General features: G+C 43.0%; 1 protein-coding gene across 6 annotated transcripts in view; it reads right to left on the bottom strand.

Moving 5' to 3' along the window:
• Window positions 1-25,423, bottom strand: part of TACC2 (transforming acidic coiled-coil containing protein 2) — a 153,494-nt gene that overhangs the window by 68,223 nt on the left and 59,848 nt on the right. For 4 of the 6 annotated variants that reach the window (XM_075107437.1, XM_075107433.1, XM_075107434.1 and 1 more), the window contains one exon: window positions 14,310-14,441. In XM_075107437.1, coding sequence (XP_074963538.1) covers window positions 14,310-14,441 — 132 coding nt within the window. Of the gene's footprint in view, window positions 1-500; window positions 979-14,309; window positions 14,442-15,509; window positions 15,567-25,423 lie in introns of those variants that run through there. The other 2 variants (XM_075107435.1, XM_075107436.1) reach the window with 2 other exon arrangements.

Genomic DNA, 25,423 nt, shown 5'->3' with positions numbered 1-25,423 from the left:
TTCATCAGAGGATAGAATACCATGACAGGGACGGATGCTGACAAGGGTGATGTGACCTGAAAAACAGTATCGGTATAGAGAAAAGCAGAAGCTTTGAAAAACCAGTGAAATGCAGCTCCATGCTGTGCATTTTAAATAGAAAACACAGAGGGGTGGGCTTGGGAGGGGGGGAAGGGGTGTGTTTTTGTTCACTGGAAATGGTCATTGTGTTTGATTGATTATGCATCCAAAACGTAAAAAGACAAAACATGGTACACAGCTATGAATCGAGGTGGTCAGTCCAAGCAAGTTGCCTTCATACTAGGAAGGCATTATGAAAGATAACTCGCAATATTCAGCAAAACCATAACTATGTCTCCAGCTGAACACAATTAGCATTAAACAAAGGCCTCAGACACAAAAGTCACCTCCTTAACGCACCGCACAGGTTAAGTGCAGAAAGGCTGCAGGCCCAATGGTACAGAGAAAAAAAGAGGAGAGCAAAGGGAATCCACACTTACATGGCCTCTGACGGCTCCCGGTTCAGGCTACCTGGCTGTGCCTGCTGCAGAGACTGCGACCCTCCCATCCTCGGTGTGCCCTTGGGTTGAAGCTAGATGCGAGCAAGGCCAGCTTCCTCTGTAATTCCACCAGCAAGGAGCCCTGAGAGCTCTGACTGTGTTGAGGCTGCAATACTGCAGTGCAGATGGAAACAGCTGCTTGCATCAGTGGCAGCACAAGCAGAAACACTTCAGCAGCAGCTTCTCTTCTCTGAACTGTTGCCAATTTTTTTTTGTCCAGATGAACACTATTTATAAAATAAAATCAAATCCCAGCCACTGTGAGAGGCTAATCATCTGCTAAACATCAGTGGTCCAAGCAGCTACAGTGCAAGCGCCTCTAACACAGGACTATTTGCTACTGAAACTGGCTTCAAAAAAAAAAAAAGAAGAAAAGCAGACCCTCCCTTTAAGCACACATTGTCAGCTACTGGGCTCCCTAAGGACCTACAGACAGCACCATTATATTGTGTTGACTCAGCTGATTTGAAATGCAAATGCACATGTGTGCTGGATGCCATGCATACATTTCCCTTTAATAACAGGCAAGTTGTGCATATCAGGATGATTGCAGAGAGGATTAATAAGCAGAACGGCTGCTTTTTTTTTTTATTTATTTAAACAAATGAGTTCATCCCTCTTGCAAAAATGGAATCTTCCATGAGGAACATAGGGAGAATATCATGAGCAGCCAAGGTAAACAAGCCAATGTGGGAGCGGACCCTACCCGGCACAGCTCCATCCAACAGATCGGTGCACTTAACCATTTTGCTTCTGCCTGCACAGACCCCCTTGCTGGACGATGTGGCAGAGAGCCGTGGTGATGTTCATCATCTAATACTGATGTGATTAGTGGTGAGGATCTTTAAGCCCAGGAAGTACAAGCCAAAGCAAACAGCATTCCAAACCCTACCAATAAGCTTATCCTCCTGCCACTGTGGAGGTAGCAGGGTACTGGGAATTCATGTGCATAACAAGCTGAAAGGGCTGGGCACCATCACTCTCCACATCACTGTCTTCAGCAAATAACAGGTGCTCCACACAGAAGTTATATTTTGTGTCCAAAAAAAAAATAAATCCGTCACTATCATCTGCAGTAGCAATTAAACTCTAGGGACACAAATGGCTTGAAGCGAGGTACCAATTCTGGATATGTGACAGGGCAGAGGTCAAAAGGATCAGAGAAATTGAACAGAAATACTAAAGCATACTAACTTCCAAGCACCTATACCACAGCATGGCTTTTGCGTTTCAGTGGAGGGCTCACTAGGCTCACACCTTAAACACCTTCTGGGTTTTTTCTCTGCTTGCAAAAAGGGAAAGGCAGTAGGGTTTGCTTAGTTTACAGAAATAAGGGTTGCTGTATACATGCACAAGGTTCTGCCTCTCTGGGTGCACCCGCAATAAATTGTTCTTAGGATAAGAAGAAACAAAGACCCTCAGTGAACACAAAGCACATTTAATTTCCAGAGACTGCCTAAAATTAAACTCTGTTTTATAAACAGCATCAAAATAAATGTGCCTTTTTTTTTTTTAACTGAGGGGAAAAGCTAGTGAGCCAGCACTTTGTTTAGCCACAAACTCCCAAGCAAGTTACAATTTTGGGGTTGTTTCATTTCTGGTGAAAGCCAAACCCTCATATCTCCTGTCTTGTTGCTCAACACTCATCTCAAGTGCCCCAGAGCAGCAGCAGCACTGCCTCAATCAGGGACTGAGCTTCAGAATTTCTGGCACCCAGCTCCAGTTAACCCCCAAGCTCTGCAGCAGAGCCCAGCTCTGGTGGCAGCTCACTACGCCTTCTGTATTTGCCAGTTCCCCGCAAAGGCTCTCACAACTTGGGCAGCCCAACCCACCCAGACAGCCGTTCCCAGTCATCACCAGGCAAGAGACGAGGAACCAGACTCATCCCAAGCACCATCACAACTCCGCAACTCTCAGAGTAAGAGCTGAAAACACAGGACTCTGTCACTTGACAGGTTTGCGCCTCTTCTGCGCTAGAGAATACAGACTGCTTTTTAGCCCTTTTACAGCGGTATTTACTTCACCAGACTTTTAGCAGGATAAGCATAAAATGGATAATTTTGTTAATGACAGCAAACCATCAGAGCCAAATAAAAACACAACTCTGCAAAACTTTAATGTAATGTCAGGTAACATTTGTCACGAGCATTCCCAACTAAGTAGGACACAGAATTTGAAGAAAGTGTATGAAAAGCCCCACGTACACTCTGGCAGTAGAATTGAAATGGTTAATAACACCAGTATTTCCATCCAATATGGGAAATGAATGGTACCAGCCAACAGACTAAAATTACATGGCTGCATCCAGAGACCTTATTAGGTTGAGGTTACAGCTCAGCTTCAGTTTTGCATGTGCTAGCTCTCTTTCGAATATCGTAAGAGCTCCCTACTGGATTTCATTTGTTACTGAGAAAAGGAAGACAATGAGAAAAAAAAATTTTCCTTAGACAGACAAACACCATGCTGAGGAAGTAAAGCCCTAGCAGGTATCTGGAAGCCAAGAGGGAGAACACAGGCACTGTTTGTCCTGCCAGAGGGGAAACAGGCATATTGTGGCATCTTCCTAAGAAGTGTAAACAATACACTTAAAATGCCCGGGTCACCTCCCTCAAGTTTCACATGTACATCTATTAAATAAACAAAGGCCTAGTAAAAAAAGGCTTGGATTGAATCCTACCCTGAGGCAGCATGGCCCTTTCAGGGGCTGTAGAGCAGAGAAATTTTTTACCGCATTCCCCAGCACTTCCATGCAACAGACATTCGAATTCAACTAGAAATTGCAGGTTATGGCCCACATAGAATCATAGAATCATTAAGGTTGGAAAAGACCTCTAGGATCATCAGGTCCAACCTCACAGTCTGCAGCATCAAGGGCTTCAGCCTTACGAGCCCAGCTATGCCCCTGGTCCCTTTGCACATACTGTCTGGATTAGCAGAGGGCTCTGCTCTATCATGAGGGGTGTCAGACAAGGCGTCGCCTCCTTCTCCCCTCCTTCTCCCCCCAGTTCATGTGCACAGTTCACAGCACCTCTCAGAGATTCACCATGAGGACAGCTCGCCACCTCTGTACCGCTCCTGCTTATAAAGGGGACAGAATTTAGCTCTTCTCTTTGAAAAATAACCATCCAAGCAGCTCAATTAACAGCAACGTAAACTGGAGCACTGGTAAAACAACATGGGCTGTAACACTAGTGAAACCTTGATCAATGTGCTTCTGTCAGTTTAGTGTCAATACTTCATTGACTGGCCAGAAGAGAGCTGCTGGGAGCCTTGGGAAAATGTTTCAGACCAAAAATGAAGGATCTTGGTCCATTACAGCCAAAGGCACCTGCACAAAGAGAAGTTACATGCTCATAAGCAGTGGCAGCTCTAAGTACTACATCAACAAGATCCAATGAGGGAAACTAAAATTAGGAAAAGAGAAATCAAATCAACCTTTACATGCAAATTCATAATATTGAGTACAGTTACCTCAAGGGAGGGAACACATTTAGTATTTTCAAAACTCCAGACTGCGATGGTCTTTCAAAAAAAGATGTGCTGCAACTGAGAGCCTTGGACTTGGATATGTTTGTTGATTAAGGGATGCAAGCGTAACAAATAATAGACCCTAGCCCCTGGCCAACACTGTGAAAGAAGCCAGACTGTAGATTTACTTCTGATTTGGCCATAAAATCTGTTACAAAAAGCTGTCTGTGGACCAACCCTAGGTTGAGGTTTGGAGAGGATCTGTCACTTGCTTGTTGCTACATTCACCTAAACCCATATATTCTTTAAACTGCTCTAGATGCTCAGAGGATGATGTCACTCATTTCAATTCTTGCATTTCAGAGAGGAGATGTGTAATTAAGCATCATGCGACTACAGCAGTAAGCTTGCAAATCTGGCCCTGGACTTTGATTTCTCTGTGGGGCAGAAGCACGGAGTCTGATAGACCTTGAGTCTAAGCACAAACGTGGTGTGATCAGCAGCACTGGAAGGTTTTCCCTGCAGCCCACTCTGATCTGTAAGAAAGACCTCGGATGAGAGGGGAGCTCTCCCTCTCCTGTCTGGCCCCAATCCAACCTCTGGGCCTGCCAAAAAGCATCAATTTAGTACTAAATTTAGTGCTGGTTTTTAAAAATATAAGAACTGCGTCAACACTGTAAGTACATTTTGTAAGAACTTCTCTGGAACCTGAAAATACACAGATGTACCTAAAAAATAAAAAAAATCCCACTGTAGCTTCAAAGGACTTAAAGGTGCCCCAGGCATTTCAGCCTAGGGATGAACAGCAACATAACAACTCATTGTGATCCCCCTGCTGAAAAGACCACTTAAGTATTCAGTACCATCCTTTAAAATTCATCATTTTCTCTTCCTGCCTGTTTCATCTATTTAAGCAAGAGCCATATTTTGGCTTATACTAAGTTAATGTTTTATTGAAACTTGATGTCTATTGGTTAGTTGCTTGAAATGCTTTACAGATCCCTAAATATTTGGTCTTATTACATTTTGTGTTTATATATGAATTCAAACTTCAGTCACTTGCACCCAATTTGAAATTTCTAGCTTCCATCAAAAAACAGTGCTGGATGGGACTGTGATAAGGTTTATGATATCCTGAAATTTATGTTGTGTTTCTTTGCTCTTGGCTTCACTGTCTGTCACACTAGGCATTTATGCTAGTTATAAACATGATCACACATATACACACGGAAGCATCAAAGAGCCCACTGAAAGACAACCCTTCCTCACACATCTATCCCCCTTGGGAAGGAGTGGGTGAATATTAAGCTATACCTCCGAGCTGCAATGCATTATTGAGGTACTGTGCAGAAAGGAGCACCATATAAAGCAAACTGCACAGAACAGAGCAAAACCAAACATCTGAATAACAAAAAGGGGTTTCTCTAGTATCCTGAAGGCTGCTGCCAAAGCTCTGAGGAACAGCACTGTCTACAAGAAACAACCAACCAACCAAGGGAAATGTAAACAAAGGATAGATTATTGTTTAAATAGAATCCCCCTCTTATAAAAAAAAATATTTGAGTATTTAGATGATACTACTTTTGGATCCCAAAGCCTTGAGTGCAGCCTGGGAAGAAGTTTTCACCCCAAGGACTCCCTTAGTATTAGGCTGCCGAGTATCAACGGGGTCATGGCTAGGGCAACCACATCAGACTACTAAGAAACAGCAATATCTTTCCTAAAGGACTAAAGGGACCAAACCACTCAGAAAAATCAACACTGCTCTGTATAGACACAGTTGCAAGGCAAACCAGTGCCTCCGGGAGGCTGGCTGTACTTTTGAGAACATATTAGCACACAAGAGCATTGACACCTGAAGTGCCGGGGTGACAGCCTTTTTGGGACACCAAAGGCTGGAAACTCCTGTACTCTAAAACCCTTCCAGGAGCACCAGCCCTCCCTGGCCTTTGCTGAAAAGCTGCCTAAACACAGGATCCATCTGCTAAGCCCTTCCCAGAAATTCTCCCAGGACCAGTGTTGATCCTTGTGTTACAGAGAAGGTCAAACAGACTGTTTTCAATCATGACGGCACTCAAGGTTTGGAGTTCATCTTTCTGAAGGTTATACAATAAGCAATTTTACAGGCTTTTAAAGAATTCAAGCATTCTTCATCATGGGCTGCACAAAAATACATGGCTGTAGACATGTTACCTGTGCTAATTTACTCACCACGAATTTTTTCAGTCCTGGGATGCTTAGGATTTCTTTGGTTTTGTTTATTCTCCAAATCAGTCTTTCTCACTCCTGCAGGCAGATTTTGGCTCCTTAGCCTTACCTCCCTCTCTAAAGTGACCAAGAGCGCATCTGTCTTATAATTTCCACTTGCCTTGAGGAGAGCCACTTAAAAGTCTTCTTCAAGCAATGAACTGCTGAGGCTGCCGGTCAAACACCACAAGGCATTTGCTACCCTTCACTTTGGTTCTCCACTTTATCCAGTTAACTCTACTCTTAGGTTATGCCCAGAGATGTGCCAGCAAGAATCTCTGGAGATCACATCGATCTTGCATTTGCTTTTCCAGCCAGGTCATTATTCCATGGTCCAGCTCACTGCCTGCACTACTGCACTGCTGTGGGGCAGGGACAGTGGCAATACTTAATGCTGCTACTGTCATCGAATTCTTCAGAAAGTCACACCTGAGCACAGAAAGCAACCCTAACCCCTTCAACCTCTCTCCCCAGAGGTGCAATTTTGATTTTTTTTTTTTTTTTTTTTTTGCCTTGGGGAATAGCCACAGTATTGCATGTGAATAGGCCACCACTTACAACTAAAAATTTTTGTTCTTGTGAAAGATGATATCCCAAAGAGAGAACCTCAGCAAATGCCACCTCCCGGAGAGCCATGCAACTTCTCAGAGAGATAAATGACCTCTTGCTATCAGGTACCAAGAGCAGTGGAAGAAAAGCAGATTTCTTTCTTTCTCTCCCTTAGGTTTATGGGGCAACTTTGTGCTACAAATGAAAGAGTAAGTATGAAAAGTACCTGAAATACGGAACAATTTTGGTTTACTGGCAAAAAAAGTGAAGTATTAACACAAATTGTAACACCTATGCTTCAGTAGTGCCTAATAAATAGGCATTTAGTGCAATTCATGTCCACAGTATAATTAAGATATTACTATAGGCTATAATTAGCAATTTAAAGGCACATCCATCACCATTCTTCAAAGATCCAGTTATCACTAATTTAATCCCAATCCAGTACAGATAAATCAGAAATGCAGCCCTAAAGAAAGAACGGCAGACCTTCAGATTGAAACCACAGTGTTGTTGGTTTTGGGTGGGGTTTGTAGCTGCGTTTGTTTTGTTTTGTTTATTTTTAATGGGCTTAGAGTGGGGTACTGATTCATGACTAGAGAGTGTAAATGAGATCTGAGGAGTAAAATAATTAAGAGAGTGCTAAATCAGTGGGATATTTTTCAATATTCTCTTCAAGAAAAATAAAAGCAATTCATTCAATTGCCTCTGTACAATACCTGACATAACATAGCCCTGTGTTACCACGATGTAAAACAATACACCACAAAATAACATAAGATACTACGTGTGAAGCTTCAGAGATTTAATTTACTGTTCTAGGTTAAATACTTTGACAAACACATTGTCTGCTCCATCACTTACCTAAATTAACATGGTGAGAGTGCTTTATTTGCATTGATGCATTGTTAGCTGATGAAAAAACCCACTGACTGAGAATTTTAAGCCTGAGCACACTGACAGAATATTTCCATCTGACAAGTCAAAGAGAAATGCAGTGACCAGCAATGATGTGCCCAGGGTGGGCACTGCAACTCACAGGAAAGAAACACTAGAATGGGTTTCTAAAATAAACAAACAAACAAACAAAAATTTTTAAAACCCAAGAACAACTGTGCCCCCCACCCCCATGATCACTGGTTGGTTGCTAAGCTCACTGCTTAATCTAAATTGCAAGTGAGATTAACGGCCTTAAGAGTTATGAATAACCAAGATGCCTGCTTACTTATTGAAATTTCCTGCATGGGAAACCCACTGCAAAGACAGCAAAAGGGGCCTCTGCACAGCACTATTCAGGTTGCCAGGGGGCTAGAGTCTTTCAGAGGTCAGCAGTGGATTACAATCAGTAACGTGAGAACTAAACACGCCAGAAGATTCATGTACAAAAGCATTTTATGAAATTAAGAAGCCATACAAACAGGGAGATTCAGTTTCTGAGAGCTGAGCACACCCTCAAGCATGGACACCTCCGCAGTGGCTGTGCAGGGGCTTCACCACAGGAACAAGGAGGTCTGTCTACCACACAGACCTAGAGGAGGAGTCAAGTTAAGGCTCCAGAGCAGCCAAACCCCTGTGGAAAGCCCTTCATCCCGCATCATTTTGTGCAGCCTCTGGCCTGACATTTGCTCCTTCACTTTCCCCTCCAGCTGAGGCACAGACACTTCAATTTTTGATTCCATTTGTATCATGCTACTACGGTAGGAACCAGGCCTGAATTCACTGGATCACAACCAAAACTTTAAACCCGTTTTCCAAGTTTCTGGCCCAGCCTTCAGACTGGGACCACAAGCATAACCACACCAAAGGAGGGAGTTTGTTTTACTGCTGAATATGCCTCTGCAGACCATGTCCATGAGCCACACGCCCAAAGTTCTGTTGACATTTCTGTGCACCAGAGTCACAGAACCACCATCACAGACCATGACCTTGCTTCCGTGCTTCTTTCTAAGCCTTTAAACATCCCGAGGTATAAGATCCCTACGACAGCTGGAGCCAGACTCATTAGGAAAGGAACTGTGTAATGACAGGAAGGGACTGACATTTTTAAGGGCTTTCATGTACACACCCTCAGCTGACAAGATCAGTGCGAATAACACTCTCTGGGGGCACCTTGTTGCAGGAGATTCAGGGGGCAGAATCCAAAGGCCTCTTGCCCTCAGGGCGTAGGTGAAGAATTAGATTATGAAAATGCAGGATGAAGAAATCAGACAAGAACAGTATTCCTGCCTGGTGCAAGCCTTTGCTGTAACTGCCAAGGATGGGTGGTCAAATGGTGACTAGGTAACTTCTTTAATAAGTCAGCTTACAGCTTTATTTTGATTGCAAGAGAGTTAACAGAAAATCAGTTTGATGTATTTTCAGTATTTTTCAGGGGTTTCTTTTTCCTTTGTTTCCAACAAAGACCGCACTTGGAGTACTGCATCCAGTTTTGGGCCCCCCAGTTTAAGAAGGATGCTTGAGCAAGTCCAGCGGAGAGCTACCAAGATGATCAGTGGGCTGAAGCATCTCCCTTATGAGGAAAGGCTGAGACACCTGGGTTTGTTCAGCCTGGAGAAGAGAAGACTGAGGGGAAATTTCATCAGTACCTATAAATATCAAAGGGGTCAGGATGATGGGACTAGGCTCTTTTCAATAGTGCCCAATGATGGGAACAAGGGGCAACGGGCACAAGTTGGAACATGGGAAGTTCCACATGAATATGAGGAAAAACTTTTTTCCTGTGCGGGTGCCAGAGCAGTGGCACAGGCTGCCCAGAGAGGCTGGGGAGTCCCTTCCCTGGAGACATTCACACCCCACGTGGACACGGTCCTGTGCCTGCTCAAGCAGGGGGTGGGACGGGGTGATTTCCAGAGGTGCCTTCCAACCCCTGCCATTCTGTGATTCTGTGAGAAGACGTAGCATTAGGAGTAGAGTGCCCCAAAAGCACAGGTCATATTTAAGCATAACATTGATTATTGAGAAATACAAAATACACCTGATTCAACAGTTTTATCCCATGCATTACCTGATGTAGGACAAAAGGTTATCCCCTGTAAGTCCTACACCCTCCTGCCAGTGCCAGACTCCTCTGGTACACTCAGAGCTGTCACCGTGCATGCCACAGTGCCAGGGAGCAGCAACCCAAGCCAGGTGTATAATCTCTGCCTTGAATCTGTATTGCCAGTTTTGTAGGGTTGATGCAAGATGATTACGCCATTCTAGAATTCCTTGTGGATGGATTAATTAGTGTAATGACATATTCATTTTCATGCTGCTGAACCTGTTCTAGCAGCAACGAAATTACCATATATTGCCTGAGGGAACCTGTAAAATACACAGTAGTAACAAGCAAACAGAGGGCTAGCATCGCCCTTTTGTCTGCTGCCACATACAGAGAGAAGTTTTACAACACACAAAAATAATTGCTCTCTTTGAGCATAAACATGCAGGCAGAACACACCCCAGAGAGCCCAAATTCTGAACAAAGATATGGCTAGAAAACCAGTGAAATTTCCCACTTCTGTCAAGCATCCATTAATGCTTTGCCTTTTAAAAATAGTTACTGGAAGCTATTTCTTGAATTGCTGCTCTTTTATGGAAGCTGTCCTCTGCCAGAACACAACATGGGGGTCCCCAAGCACCCTGCCCATCACACACAGGACCACGACCCCCCCCCAGTTGAGTTCACCCAGAGAAGCCTGCAGGATCCAGTCCCTCACCTGAGGACCCCACCGCACCAAACCCACAATCAGCTACAAGAAAATGCACTTAGTCCACAACAGTTTTTGGCTTCAAACACAGCAGACATCCCACGATTTGATGCTATTACTCAGTAATAGGCTGAAGAGATCTACACTGAGCAACACAAAGCGTCCTCCTGCCTGGGGCTGAGCAGTTCTGAACACATCACTTAGGAGGCAATCTCTTTTAAAAACCTGGAATGGAAGGAATGAATGAAAAGCAGGACTATGGCTCATTCCTGTCCATTTGTTACAGACTGGCTGATTACATGGAGTGTATCTATTTTTTATGTTGTGCTTCAGAAGAGGGTGAATGCTTTTTGGGATACCAGCCACAAAACCTCAGGAAAAATTCTTGGGTTTTAGTTTCCAAGACTTACTGTTGCTATTATGAAAAATGCATCACTTCACTTGTGCACCAGACACACATTAGAGGTATATTACCACCCAGTTCATATAATACACATTAAAAAACCACACCCCCTCAAAAAATAAGAAAATTTTAAAAACCCAAAGCCCCACCCTTTGGAAACAAGAAGGTGTTGAGATTGCATCTGTATCCCCCACTTGCATCTTCCTTGCTCAGTGCACTTGCAAACTTAGTGAAACGACTCATCCCTTTCAAAAGGGTTAAATTCACTCAAGAAAAAAACCCTTGTGGTTTTTAATCCCATTTAAACCCTTCTTGGTTTTCATTACATCATTAAAAGCAACTGAGTCGAGGATTATCAGTATTGGTCATTCATTGGCAATTCACTTATTTTTATTTACTTAGTTCTACATCAAGCCTCTCTAAAGGTGGGCAGAGGGAGAAAACTTGTTTTCAAAATGTGGTCAAGCAAATAAAACCCAGAAGCTTATGCTGTTTCTCTGTGTGACACCAATAATTCAGCTTTGCTTCCTCCCATGGAAGTATTATGAAACTGCCTTTTGGAAACAAACAACACAGAAAGTAAAGATTTCTGTAAAGCCTGCTGTGACTCTGCTTTCAGATAGAAAGGTTTGTTCCTGTGCTTCCGATTGGTTCCAGGCTCATTTCAGGAAAATTGGGTAGGACAGAGATGTGCATTTAATTTCAGAGATTCAGAGATCAGAAGTTCCCTATCCATCCAGTCCCTCAAAATGATGCGATTCCAGTCTCTTTTAGCTTTTGAAAGAAAACTGACCCTGTGTCTGACAACAAGGAGGTCCCACCTCTCCAATCACACCAGCCACATTTAACATCACAGGTGTAGCTTTCAAAGCAGGTAGTGAAGCTACATATGAGGACATGCACAGACACAGCGTTTGCTTTTTGGTCTGCAGAACAGATCATTTCCATCTCTCTTCCTCATGGGACAATCAGGGGGATGGATCAGCTCTTCAGAGCCTTTCCAGCTCTACCTATAGGGCTTCCATAAAGGACAAATTACACTCACTAGCAATATTTCAGCACCTCTCCCAGATTATGAAGTGTCTGTGACACAGTTCATAATGTGACCAGAATAATCAGAGGAGACTGAAATAACTCAAGGATCCATTTTGCAGAAAATTGTGCAGTGGCACAGCATTTGCAGAAGTTTAGCACCTTGCCATCCAGGTGACAAAGTGAAAGATAACTCAATTTTCCATGGCTGATTTGACTTGAAACACATGAATCACATAAAAATGCAAGATAGTCCACGAAGTATTTACATAAGGGGCTGATTATAACAGCAAAGAGCTATTTGGACAGTAGTATGTTTGCTTTTCAAGAGGATGCAAGAATCATCTTTCTTCCAACAGATATCTCTATTTCTCACCTCCGTATGCATCTTTATTTTCCTTAAGATCTGTGGAAGTCTGTGTTCACGTAACAAAAAGGGCAAAGATGCAAGTTCAGCTTTAGAGAAAGAAGGCTGTGGGTGATAACACTGCTATTCTCAAAGCCCAACAAGGATGCTTGCCAGTGTACATTTTGGTTAGTGACATCCTAGGCTGGGTTTTGATTCTGCATTAAGCAGTTCTACTAACATTACTTAATTACACCATTGTTCACCCCATCCAAGAGAGTCTTATGCACACATAGATATTTACATTATTAAATACACTACATCATTATCAAAACCAAACAGAAACTTCAGAGGCACAAGCCAATCCAAACATGAGAGTACAGCACCTCTGCTTGTCTGCAGATTTCTAAAATTATTTCTCCTCTCTTTGACACTGAATTCTGGTAAAAAGGAAAAAAAAAAAATCACCATGTGTTTTGGTGGTTTCAATTTGGATTTGTAAACAATAGTCATCTGTGACTACACTAAAGCACTCACAGAATGTGAAATTCAGTCCAGGGGTATTCATAAAGTTCAAACAACAGAAAGAGTCAATATCTCGGGCTGAATATTTTCTAACTTACAACCTCACCTGACCATTTTGCTCCATTTTTAGAGAGTGACCATGACATCTATCCTTCATTCAGAAAATTATCTCCAGATCACAGAACTTCGCAGATCACAGGAAGACCTTTGAGCACTTCTGTTCCCCATCAACTACCCACAGGTTAAAAAGTGCGGGTCCCAGTACAGTAGCATGGAGGAACATCACACAGAAGACTTGGCCTAACTGTGTTACAGCAAGCACATACACTAGAGGTGAGGACACCATCTTTTGATCAAAATAATCAGAGCTTTAGAACAAATAATTAAATAACATGTTTCCTAGATATTATACCATGGATGGTTTTTTGAATAGCATTGCTGACAGTCATTCATTCACTGTTCCTCAACAGAACATGTCTATTGTATACGTTTTTGTTTGTGATTCAGAGTATCCTCCTGCTGACAGCAGCACCTTTTGACATTTCTGAAGAGAGCTTTAGTGGAATAGCTGTATTTCCCGTGGTGTCTCCTGTCTTGTACCATACTTGTCACAAGATGCCAGCCTGTATTTGTGGGGTGGAGAACACTCTTCTCCAGGGAGTGCCCATTTAATATTCTCAGCTGTGCTGTGACCTTTTCCATTAATAGATGCCACAATAAGGGCATGCCTTTATTTCTGAGCCACAACAGCGTACCGGCTAATCACTTGCAAGACAGGTGTCATCTGAAGCTTTGACATGAATATCCAAGCACATGTCTTTCCTTGACTATATTTGAGATGGGAGGGCTCGGTTTGGGGCTTTTCCAAGCACAAGTCCCCTAGACCATCTATCAAACACTGTGGCACCAATCAATGCAAATCTGAAGGAGAGAAACATTTAACTTCAAAATCAAGATAATTCAACATTTCTTCAGCAAGAGCAAAACCAAGCTGAACTTCTTCCTTTAGTACTGACAGCTACAACACGAATCAGTAGTGTGGGGTGGGGAAGATGCTGGTAGCATCTGAAGGGGAATGAGTTAACAGTCCTCTTGAATGTGACCTGATTTTGCATAGTTTCACAAAACAAACAAACACACGAACAATGCCACCACGACCAAAACAAAACAAACTTGAACTTCAAGAAGGGAAAAATATTTGGGAAAAACCCTAAAAATGTGTTAATTTTAAAATACTAGGAAAGATCAGCACAGTAATAACCAGTGTAGTCCAAGCTCCCTCTTCTGGTCTTTTGCAGTAAATATACTGGAGTAAGTACATCTCTACAGTCTACCATGTGGTTTCAAAATCTAGCAACAGTGTTCATAGAACTTAGATAAAACACTTGTTAAAGTTATTCAGCACCTTTAACACAACTTATGTTTACTTAAGCAAAGGACGTACAGACATGGAAATTTATTGTAACGTATGAAATAGCATTGCACAATACCTCTTTTTTTCCCTTGTGAAACCTTCAGTTTCTTGAGCAGGTAGTTCTACACCATCAGCAGGAGCTGCAGCCAAAGGTACATCCCCAAAAACGAGGTTATCAACTTCTTTGCAGCTGTCAGACTTGGAAACGCTGCAAAACAATTATTAAAAATAAGCTGACAAATTTCAGAAGTGCCTGTGAAGCTTCAAAGTCTCCTTAAAAGATGAACTTTGGCTGGATCTAAAATAAGGAGCATATCATCCCCTCCCCAGTACTGTCTCTCTCACACCTCCCACAACTTAGTTCTTCCTACAAACTCTATTTCACTTCTCAGATGACCATATAATCAATAATATTGCAAAGTTCGGACAGCTCTTGTAGACTGTAACAGTAACTGCCAGAGAATATATGAAATCAGTAAAATAAATAGATCACTAATGACTATTTCGCAGTTTGCACTCAGCCCTTTCTCCACAACGTACAATACAAACATTCAATTAAGTGACTTGAGTGACTTGTGTTTTAGAAAAAACTAAAACCTGGGACTAAAAAATTCTCTTACTTTAAAAGCTCTTCCTATACTGTAATATACCTGAACTCATGGCATGAATGTTGAGATTACAGGACTGTAGTACTGCTGTATTTGTTAATTCCTCTAAGTCCCTCTGCTCAGTGGAGCCCCACAAGACCCAAGCTCAGAAGCATGACAGCCATGTAATGATTTCCAGAGCATGTAAATACAGATTGGAAAGACCGAGCTGCTCCACAGTGAGGGAAGGCCCTGCGGGGTGCTTTGGGGAGGCGTGCCCTCTGCTGGTCCCTGCAGAAAAGTTGCTCTTGCACACAGCCTCCAACCAGAGTACAGGGGGAAGCAGCCAGCTGCCCAAATGCCGGGCACGCAGAGGAGGGTAGTCTTGCCATTCCCTCTCCTCAAGGCAGACCAGAGCAGAATGCACTGTTACAGCTCCATCAACTTTCTGTTTTCTTAAGCAAAACCCAAATTAGAAAAAGCCCTTGACAGCAACACAAATAAAACACTTCTCGTGAGCCTTCTAACTCTCTTTAAGAAGGTAAATCACCTGTGTATCCAAAAGATCACCCCACAAGCTGCTCACTTGCCTCTCCCTCACTTTAAGCAGACTGGTAACCAGTTACTCCCCCTGCTCTCGGCTACACTCATTAAACTAATGACAGAAAAGGAACTAAATAACCAATTACTTCATGTCTCAAAAGCAGGAGCAGTGTAGGGTCTTGCCACACCACGTTGTCCTTTCCAGGGCACCTCTGACACAGCAGAGGGACACAGACGTTCTGGGGTAGCAGCCACACGCAGCAGCCTCCCCTCGTGCCAGTTCCTGCGTCCAGAGATCCAGATACAAATGTTTAAGGAAATGTTGGTGGAACCAGGCCTTGGTTGAGAAGCTTCTCTAAGGTTTCCTGAACTAAATATAAAGTTATCTTAGCCATTCCTTTTTAAAAGTTCCTCTTCCCTCACCCCCAGCAGTTATACTGTAATTGTAGGAGGTAGATTAAGTTGTGTTACTGAATAAGAGCTGGTAAAGTTCAGGGACAGGTTGTTCCTTTCTTTAGAAACGTGTACAGAGGACAAACACAAATCACATCCCTAACTTCAGTTACAATACATGAACACGAGAACAGTTATTCCCCGAAGTGTTTATCCACTAACTTACTAAGATCACAAAAGCTCCTTCTGAGAGTGATTTAGGTTGATTAGCTCATATCCATGAAGTTGCTTTGTGCCATATGGGATAGCTGCTCTGTTACTTCTTCTAAGAAATTATCTCTGGTTCACACACTCCTTCCCTTCCTTCCTCCAGTTTGTCCAAACTGGTCTGACACTGACAGAGATTTCCTAAATTTTCAGTCAAATCGAGTTAAAATAAATAAATAATTATGAAAAAGCAAGCCGTTTCCTTTTTCATGCAAAGGACTTTTCTCTTTGCTAAAAATGTCTTTGTCCTAATATAGTAATAGCAGCACATATATACAAAGGCAATGTGACTATATAGGGTCACACAGATTAGGGAAAGTAAGATTTTAAAGCAAAAAGTAAACTGCTAAAAATAAGCGAATGCTGAACATCTGTTTGGAGAATAAACAAAGAATTGCAAACCCCAAACAATTCACAAGAGGGCCCAACCAAGCAAGAATACCAAACGCACGTAGAATTATGGACATTATGTTAGGCACACATAAACCCCTCCTTGTTAACTGCTCACAGTAGCACCTGTTCCCCTCTCACCCACAGCCTTTGCACAGGCCCCACTGCCCATCTGCAGCCCTTCAGCTTCCTCCTTTAAGTCCTTCCACATAAAATGAAAACATTTTCAGAGATATACTTTTGACTAACGTCATATCTAACACTCTCTGCAAAGCAAAACTACCTATCAAAATATTGGCATTTTTAGAAGAGCTCTGCTCTCCGGCCTTCATAAAGCGCAGGGCTTACTTTTATGAGCTATAGCATCTGTATTTCTTAAAATCCACAAATAATTTCCTCTTCATCTTTCCACGCTTCACCTAAACTGCCAAATACTGGATTCCCATAAACACCATGCCTGCCATATGCCAGCTGCCTCACTTGTGCAAGTGAGTTTCTAAAGGAACACAGCAGAAATGCAGCTGGTACTCGCATGTTCTCTGACATCTTGCACCAAGTACCAGGAGGTATCCACCTGGGTCCATGGGATGGTGGGCTGCCAGACAGGGGACCATGGGCAGCCTCCCCTGCTTTTCCCTGCTGCTCTCACTCTGACAAGGGGTCCAGAGTATCAAGGAGCGTTGAGCAAGGCCATGAAAAGTACATTGCAGGACTAATCACAGCAGCTCCACAGCTAATATTACCACATAATAATTTTGGCACTGTTCAGCGTGGTTTGCAGGTAGAATTGCAACAGCGTAGTGCTAGCAGTTATTGCCCATCACCAGGTGGGCATTACCTGCAGATGGGTGCTGCCCACTGGTGGCATAATGGGCTCACAAGGGACAAGGCAGAAACAGAGCAGCTCAGAAATGGTACATACTGCACAAATTGAGGCAGGGTAGCACAGCACAACAACCCTGTCCAAAACACAGACTCTGTGTCCACTCTAAATTCTCCAGCCTAAGACTGCATTGACTCAGGTACATATATCAACTCATGGTACTTGTGTCAGCTCAGACTGGCTACATTAACACATCTGCTTCTCCACAGCTCTTACTGAAACAAGACTCTCCATTGAACTTATTTTCCAGTCAGTAATATTCTAATGGTTGTAGCAAGGATACTACCAAAAGGGCAAAGTCTCCCCAGTGCACAATAAACTATACATTGACCAGTCTCTACCCTGTAGAGCAGAGCTGATTAGAAAACATTTTTCAAGCTCCATCTCTGTTTAAGTAATTCTCAAATGTCACTTTCTGACCGTCTGTGTGTACAGATAACCCTGGGTATTCCTGCCTGCTTGCGCTGCTAACGCTGAGGAGCATGCCCTGAGAGCATCACAGTTCTCCAGGCTGTGACCTATGCAACCGGGAAAGGTCCATCTGCAGCTTTTAGTGCATCTGACATCAACTATCACAAATTCCCTTATGACAGCTTAATGTGCCCTCTGCATTATGAGAGAGGGGCTGATGAACACAACGTTTTCTGACGCCAGCTCAGGTATACAACAGCTTTCATCCCCTAGTATTCATGACAGAGCTGTGACAGCTCTGTCTGGTCTGGACTAAACATCGTGCTGCAGCTCTGCAACGTCAGCTGGAGATTAAATGCAAGAGCAGAAGCTTTCCTCAGCATGTGGAGGGGACCAGACTGGGTTACCCTGCCTCTTACCTATAGCCTGTCCCTAAAGACAAGTCATGCAGCAAGTACTTTCCAAGCTGACATTTTTTCCTGCGCATTTGCTGGGGTTTTTTCCCCACGAGACAGGCAGCAAGTTGCAGGGAACAAATAGACACTGCTCAGAAACGTTTAACACCCCTAACCACGGAGCCCAGCTAAGCTGTGGTCTTGTACAGCTGGGGCACTTTGCCTTCTCTGCCTTTCCAATCCAGACTTTTCTCATACAAACACAAGTCCTGTTGCAGGGTTCTGCACCTGCAGCATAAAAAGAAAGATGTGTCTAGCCAAAATATCTCCTAGTGCAATGTGTACTGGCAAATCAGAGTGAACTTCGTCTTTCAGTTTCATTGCTAAACAAAAATGCTTGGCAGAACAGCCAGTGAACTTTTTACCTAGTTCTTTTCAGGGCACTCTTCTGTAGATACAGTAAATAAAATCTACTTACTGACCAAATTATACCATATTGTCCCTGATCAATATGTAATCAGCAGGGGAGGAGGGAGGCAGGCAGTCATCCTCAAGAAGGAAAACAAAGATACAGTTTCTTGACTGGACAGATGGAGAGACAACCTGATCTGTTATTATGTACTGCCATCTGGAAGACATCTAGTACAAACTGACCCCTTGCCTTATATGCAGCATTATTTTTTCCCTGTCAAAAGGCACATCATCTGCATTATGTGACACCCCTGATGGGGAAATACATGGAAACAAAAGGAACTTATTAGTAAATAACTAAATATATTGAGGGAAAAACCCTTTATAACTGTACATTACTGCAGGCAGACTGGAATAGCACCACGCCGTCTAATAGCCCTGGTAACATTTCAGAAGTGTAGTGCACAGGTATAACCAGAAAGCATCAACGCAGAGACATGGCATGCGTGTGCACTAGAGAATTTTTCTGCAGTCAAACTCAAAAGCAGTGGTGCAGTATTTCTACAAAATATGCCAAAAAAGCAGTGGCTTTAATATGATCATCTTACTTATATAGGCAAGAATCTGCTCCACATCACACATGAAGAGATGATGAGGGATAAAGCAATGACATGAAACAAATAACATCACTGAAACCCTTCCTTTGGATAAGAAAAGCCCAGTCCTGCTATCACTGCCCCTCACTGTGAGCATAATCCCATGCATTTTAAGAGTACTACTTCCATTTGCTATTAGCAGTTGTTATCAGTTTAGGTCTGACCAAACCAGAGAGAAGTCAGCAGAGTTTGTCACTGCTGGAAGAGTTGTGCCGTGCCTGTTTCAGACAGGAGCTAAAGCAGGAGTCCAGCTGCACTGATATTAACCCCTCCTCTGCTGATCACCTGCACCTGCAGGTGCACACATGTGGGACCTACTACATTTCTACTGCCGGGACACCAGGGAACACCTCTGCAAGGGTCACAGAGAAGCTGGCAAGCAACAATAGCCTGGACAGGAAAGGCAGGTGCAAGGAGAACAGGCAGGCTTCTATGTCTAAAGCCAAACAAGGATGCAAAATAAAGGAGTAAGAAAAACAAACAATACTGACAAAAGTTAACTTTGCAGCTTTAAAAAAAAAAATAGACAAAAAAGTAAACCCAACAAACATAGGCCACCTACCTGCAGCCAGATCCACCCCAGCTGACCGCAGTGTATTTCTCTCCCACCTTGCCCCATTTCAGGAGCTGAAAAACTACCTACTTCCATGCTGAATGCCTCTGGTTTGCAACTTTTTAGCACTGAACCCTTGCAAAAATCCACGTACCTTCATCAAGGTCAGGATATGGAAACAACAGCCAGATCCTGTAGCTGCTGCACAGCCTGTGTGCCCTCACCAGTACTAGGCTAAGCCAGCCTGTATGCGCTAACTGCAGCTCAGCACCAGCACTTGCAGCCTACACAACCGGGATGAAAAAGGAACCCTGAGACTAACTTTTGGACATTAATGGTGAGAACGTTTTAAAGTCAGGTGTTATGAAGTAGATAAAAAGAAAAGGTATAATATAATTAACTCAAAATTCCAGATCCAGATGAGAATGCCAACAGCGTGAATTCATGAGGTTTACAAGAAGCTGTAAATTAAAACACTCTAAGACTGTTCTTCCTAAATGTCTCCTAAGGTGACATTTAATCATGGACAGCTTGTGTGCCTGTTTCCCTACAAACAGCAAACTATCACCCCAAGGGCAAGAGAGTCTTCTGTTTCAGACTGTAGTCCAGAGACCATGAATAAATCTTCCTGGCACTTCTGGTGTTGGTCTTTCTTTCACTCCTCCACATTCAGAAAGTAGCTCATAGCTCCACCTCAATTACTGCTCACTCTTTCCTAACTGCCTTGCTACTATGGGCAGCAATCCATTAGCAGGAAGAAACAGAATCCACAAAAACCCATCAGTAACCCAATTACATTTGTTAAAAACAAAGAAACACGACACTGAATAAAAACTTACAAGAACTGGAAGAAATCCACATCATTAGCTTCCCATGCAAGCTTCTCTAGATCATCTTACACCAGCTGTAGGAAAAAGTTTGTTTCCCCCAGATTCACCCAGCCAGCATTGGTGACTAACCAGCTTGGGGACTGACAGAACACCAGTATGGGCTAAACAGCAAAGTCACCAGCTTTTAAGGTGGATTGAGCAAACCACACTTTCTCCCTTTTATAGCATATTATTGCTACTTCAGCTAACCAATTTAATGCTAGCTTAAATATATTGTGTATATTTAAACTCCACTGCATTCACAATGATTGAAGGATAAACACACCCTACAAGGCTTCCTCTACTATTGGCAGTTAAGACAAACTCATACACCCAAAGATCTTGACAACCCAGCTGCCACCAGCACAAATAAAGCAACAGTTTCCTTTCTCTGTGAAGTAAAAGCAGACAAAAAGCCCACTGTCCAACAGAGATGAGATACCTGAATGATTTATAATCAGCATTAGACTGTTAAGGAGCTTCTCAAAATTAAAGAAAATACCCAAAGGATCAGTTACCTTGTACTAATAAAAAAAAAAAAAAGTATAAACACCTGAAAAATAGAAGGCATATATTGCACCCTCACGTGGCATGACCCTCCTACACGCCAAAGTGAGTCAATCTCAGGGAAAGGTAAACAGCATCTTCCTTTGAAGGTTTTGATAGAGGGAGACTTAAATTCTGGTAAAGATTTCCACTGACAGATGCTTTGCCGACTACAGACAGACTCAGCAAACCCATCAGCAACTGGCCATACCAGACATGTATCCACCCGACAAGAGTGAGAGCAATTTCTTAGCTAGCACTGACCTCCTGGTCCTCCACCCGCCCACAACAGCAAGCAGTTTGCAGCTGCTTCCCACCACTCTAGCTGCAAGCTGCAATGGCTCTGGACAACACCTTGCTGCAGTCAGCTCAGCAGCATCCACGGGGTCAACATTTCCATATGCCGCAGAAACAGCTAAGGGCTGCTCAGAAGGATCAAGGTGCTCAGAAGGATCAAGGGGAGAAGCCAACTGTATATCAACACCTGGCCCAGGAGGGCTGCGGAGAGAAAAGACGGGGAAAAAGGCAGCCTTCGAGGTCTGAGTTATTGCAGAACCACTATCATTTGGCTGTCTGAACCCCTGGACTTTTGCATGCTTATGCTATCTTGTGTGTTAGGGAACGCAGCAAAAGTTGGCATTTTTAACGCAAACTGGTTTTGTGCACAGTTCTACCACTCCCACCAGCCTGAAATTGCTGGATTTTTGCCTGTGTTACAACTGCAGGAGCAATGAGATAGTACAATCCAACAGCAGATTACCCCCATTTTCATTATGATTTTTAAAAGCAAGTGAGAAAAGGAGCTACTTCTTGAACAAGAGAAACAGCAAGACTTCCTTGCTCTGAAACTACGTAGCACACAGGGAGCTAGAGTCCAGCTTTCACTTGCCACGGAGCCACACCGGGGCTCATCAGTGGGAGCACAGTCAGACAAAGGTGTCCCGGGTGCTGCAGGGAGCACACACAGGAGACACCCAGCCTTGCCCCATATCCAGGTAAAGCAGGGCACAGCCAAGTACTACATGGCTAAAAGCCAGCAATTTGGAAACACACCCCTGACTCAGTAAGGAAAGGACCCCAGGGAAGAAGTAGGGTTTGTTTGTTTTTAACAGGGAGCCCCATGAAAACAATATTTTTGTTGCCTACTTCAACCTGACTTTCCCATGCGGCCATCCAGAGACCAGGACCCGGATGCGTCAGTTTTCCCTGAAACCTCACTAAAATGTGCAGGTTTTTGTTAAATATAAAATGTGACTTTTAATTTGGGTTCCAATTTCACATCTGCGGATTCACCCAACTGGCTCGGTTCTGAGATGCCACTGTCCATACTGTTTCCAGCACTACCCGGTGAATACAACTCTGCATGCAGACGGATGGGACCTTACACACACACAGATACAGTTCATACACGCAGTTCATACACTTAAAACTGCCACTCAGCATTTGGAATTTCAGCTTAAAAATAAAAATGCCTAAATCATTGACCTCAGCTTTAACACTAGACAATTACTTCCTTACCTAACTCAAACCCAGTGGATCAGTACAATTCTCTACTATAGTCTGATTTTGGTTCAAAGTACATAACAAGCAGTTAAATTGCATCGTAATAATGTCAATATTATTCCAGTAACTTCACACTTCACACATTTTATCTAAAGGATTCTGTAAAGTAACACGTTCATATGGAAAAATTATTTGTCAAGCTTGTTTTCTGATTTTTTAATTTATTTTTAATTAATTACACCTGCGAGCCTCTGTAAGCTAGTGTTTCTGCTATTCATTTCCAGTGTTTTCACAGCATCATTCTGCGCTCGGTCCGGTTCATTTGTCCACAGCATCCCTGACAAGTCAAGTGACGTTCTCCCCTCTGGTGCAGCAACACTAACAAGGGCAGGGTTAAGCTGCTGCACCAAGTGCAGTTCTCGGATAATGGCATAGAACATCTGATTATTTTTTAAATTTACAATATTACGTTTATCCAATTACAATACTAAGCAATTAACTGCCCACATGTTCTCTGGCTTAACCACACCTGAGGTCTCAGGCTGTTGTAGGAAGCTTTGAGCTAAGATGTTTACAAGCTCTGAAGTCCTCTAGTTCATTAGTGGAAGAGGACCAGTTTTCACTCATTGCTGAGAGTTGCATATACTTATAGCACAAACTGGGGTGCCCCCCCTGCTTTGCCTTAAAATGAGCGTTTAGAAAGCCGACCTTGACAACAGGACACTTCTTTCTTACATACATAAGGAGAAAAACGCAGATGTGCAGGTCTTGTTCTGGCTACTGGCAGAGCACTGAGGGTCTTTCATGTGAACGTATCAAAAATACAGCATAAGCCAAAACTGCAGTTGAAGCTGTTGTACCGGTGTACCACAATCTGGTGAGAAGCTAAGTGTTTGCCCGCCACCACTCAAATCTGCTGCACCACGAACTCCCAGACAGCGATTTTCATGCAGTCTTTGGACAGCGTAACTTGAAACTCCGGCTTGGGGAGGTGATGGCAAAGCTGCTCTTTGCCAAGCCACCCTGCTCCATGCAGCACAAACAATGAAGCTATGTAGACAACACTCAAACTAGTTCCACAACTGACATTGCGGGGCATCACAATTGCCTTTGCCTCGCAGGTACTCGCCACCAGGTCCCTGCTGTAAGACCTCACCAGCAACTGGCCTTTCAGGCCAATTTGTTTCAAAAATCAAGCTCTGTAGAAAGGCCATGAGCTTTTTCCATTCCATTGCCCAAGTTCCAGGTCAAGTCTGAAAGAGGATCTACTTAAAATGACTTCCAAATTCTACTTACAATGAGCATGACTGAAATACTTTTCAAAGGAAAATACCTCACAGTATAACAAGCAGTTGCTTACCAACAGCTGCAGCGAGCACACTAAATTCAGCCCAAAGACCAAGGGGTTCAGTCTGTTATTAGTGTGTCACAAGTGAGAAACGTTGCCCATCAAGTGTCCTTAGGACCTTGAGTTTCCTCATTTCACTTTTAAGGCCTCTGCTTGTCCTTGAAAAAGAGATTTTTCCAAGTCACTGTTAGAAGGCAGGTATGCAAATAGCAAGTTTCAGACAAAGCTTGACCTGTAGTAGTCATTAAATATCAATGAATGAATGATAAATAACTGCAGAAACCTATGTAGTTTCTTCTGTTTAAACATAGGAGGTCTGACCTCTATCTACGTAAGACGCTTTCGAACCAAGGCAGGGAATGTATTTCAAATATGTAAAAAAGCACAGCTTTACACATGTGGACACAGAGCCAAGCAAGGTCAGCTCCTCGGCACCAACCCCATGAACACAGCGAGGTACTCTGCTGGTTCCAGTTGTTGCTCTCCTACTGACATCAGTGCGATGCAAACCTTAAAACCCTAACTGCATACTAAAGTTTTAGAATGTTTTGACACTGGCGCTGGAGACAGAAGGCAGCTACGGGTCTTGGCATTTTCTCCCTGTCCATGTTTTTCCAATCAGGAGAGCTGGATGTGGCTCCCTTTGAACAATCAACAACAGCTCCAAGTTTACTCCAAGGGAAACCAATAAGCATTTCAAGCCCTGCTATCTCCTAGTCCCAAACATTTGGTTGCTTTTAATGAGATAATGGTAAGATTTATAGATCCTGCTCTTACTCCAGAAATCTCTGGAAAATGGCACCGACAACTGCAAGGCAGGACTGAGCTCTCAGCACTCTCACACCCGCTATTGCGATTTCTTCAAGAAACAAGATGTTGCTTGCTGGGTACCGCAAGGCTGGCAGACAAAATCCTCTGGATTTCATACTTGGCTTTGTAATAACTTGGGCCAAAGAGTCAATTTTTTGAGCCTCAGTTTACACATGTGGAAGAAAAAATATTAATTAATTACAAAAAGATTGAGAGTATTTGCTATTTCTGATAAGTTCTTACACTGCAGTTCTTTGCAAGGGAAAGACATCTAGCAGCATCTACATCAGTTCACACTCATTCATTCATTCATTCAAACACAGTGTACCTCGCAAAATTTCATCCATTTTATTACGTAATTCCTTCCTAATATTCATTTTTACCTTCTCATACTTTACTCTGTAGCTTATCTCCTACATTAGCCACATTCATTGAAATAAACTTCAGGTGTAGAAAATCCAACAATAACCTGCTACAGTAACTCTATGTACCTTTGATATTTCTGTTCTTTGAAAGTATTTCCATGATTATTGGGACTCCTGTCAATAAAATTTAGCAGAGCAGGAGGTAAGAAGCTATTTCTCTGATTAGAAATCAACATTACTGATGTCAGAAACTAAAACTG

This window comes from Phalacrocorax aristotelis, chromosome 12, assembly GCF_949628215.1.
Source record: "Phalacrocorax aristotelis chromosome 12, bGulAri2.1, whole genome shotgun sequence".
NCBI classification, from domain to species: domain Eukaryota; kingdom Metazoa; phylum Chordata; class Aves; order Suliformes; family Phalacrocoracidae; genus Phalacrocorax; species Phalacrocorax aristotelis.
The sequence above is the reverse complement of the archived record's forward strand: the minus strand, read 5'-3'. Positions and strand labels throughout refer to the sequence as shown.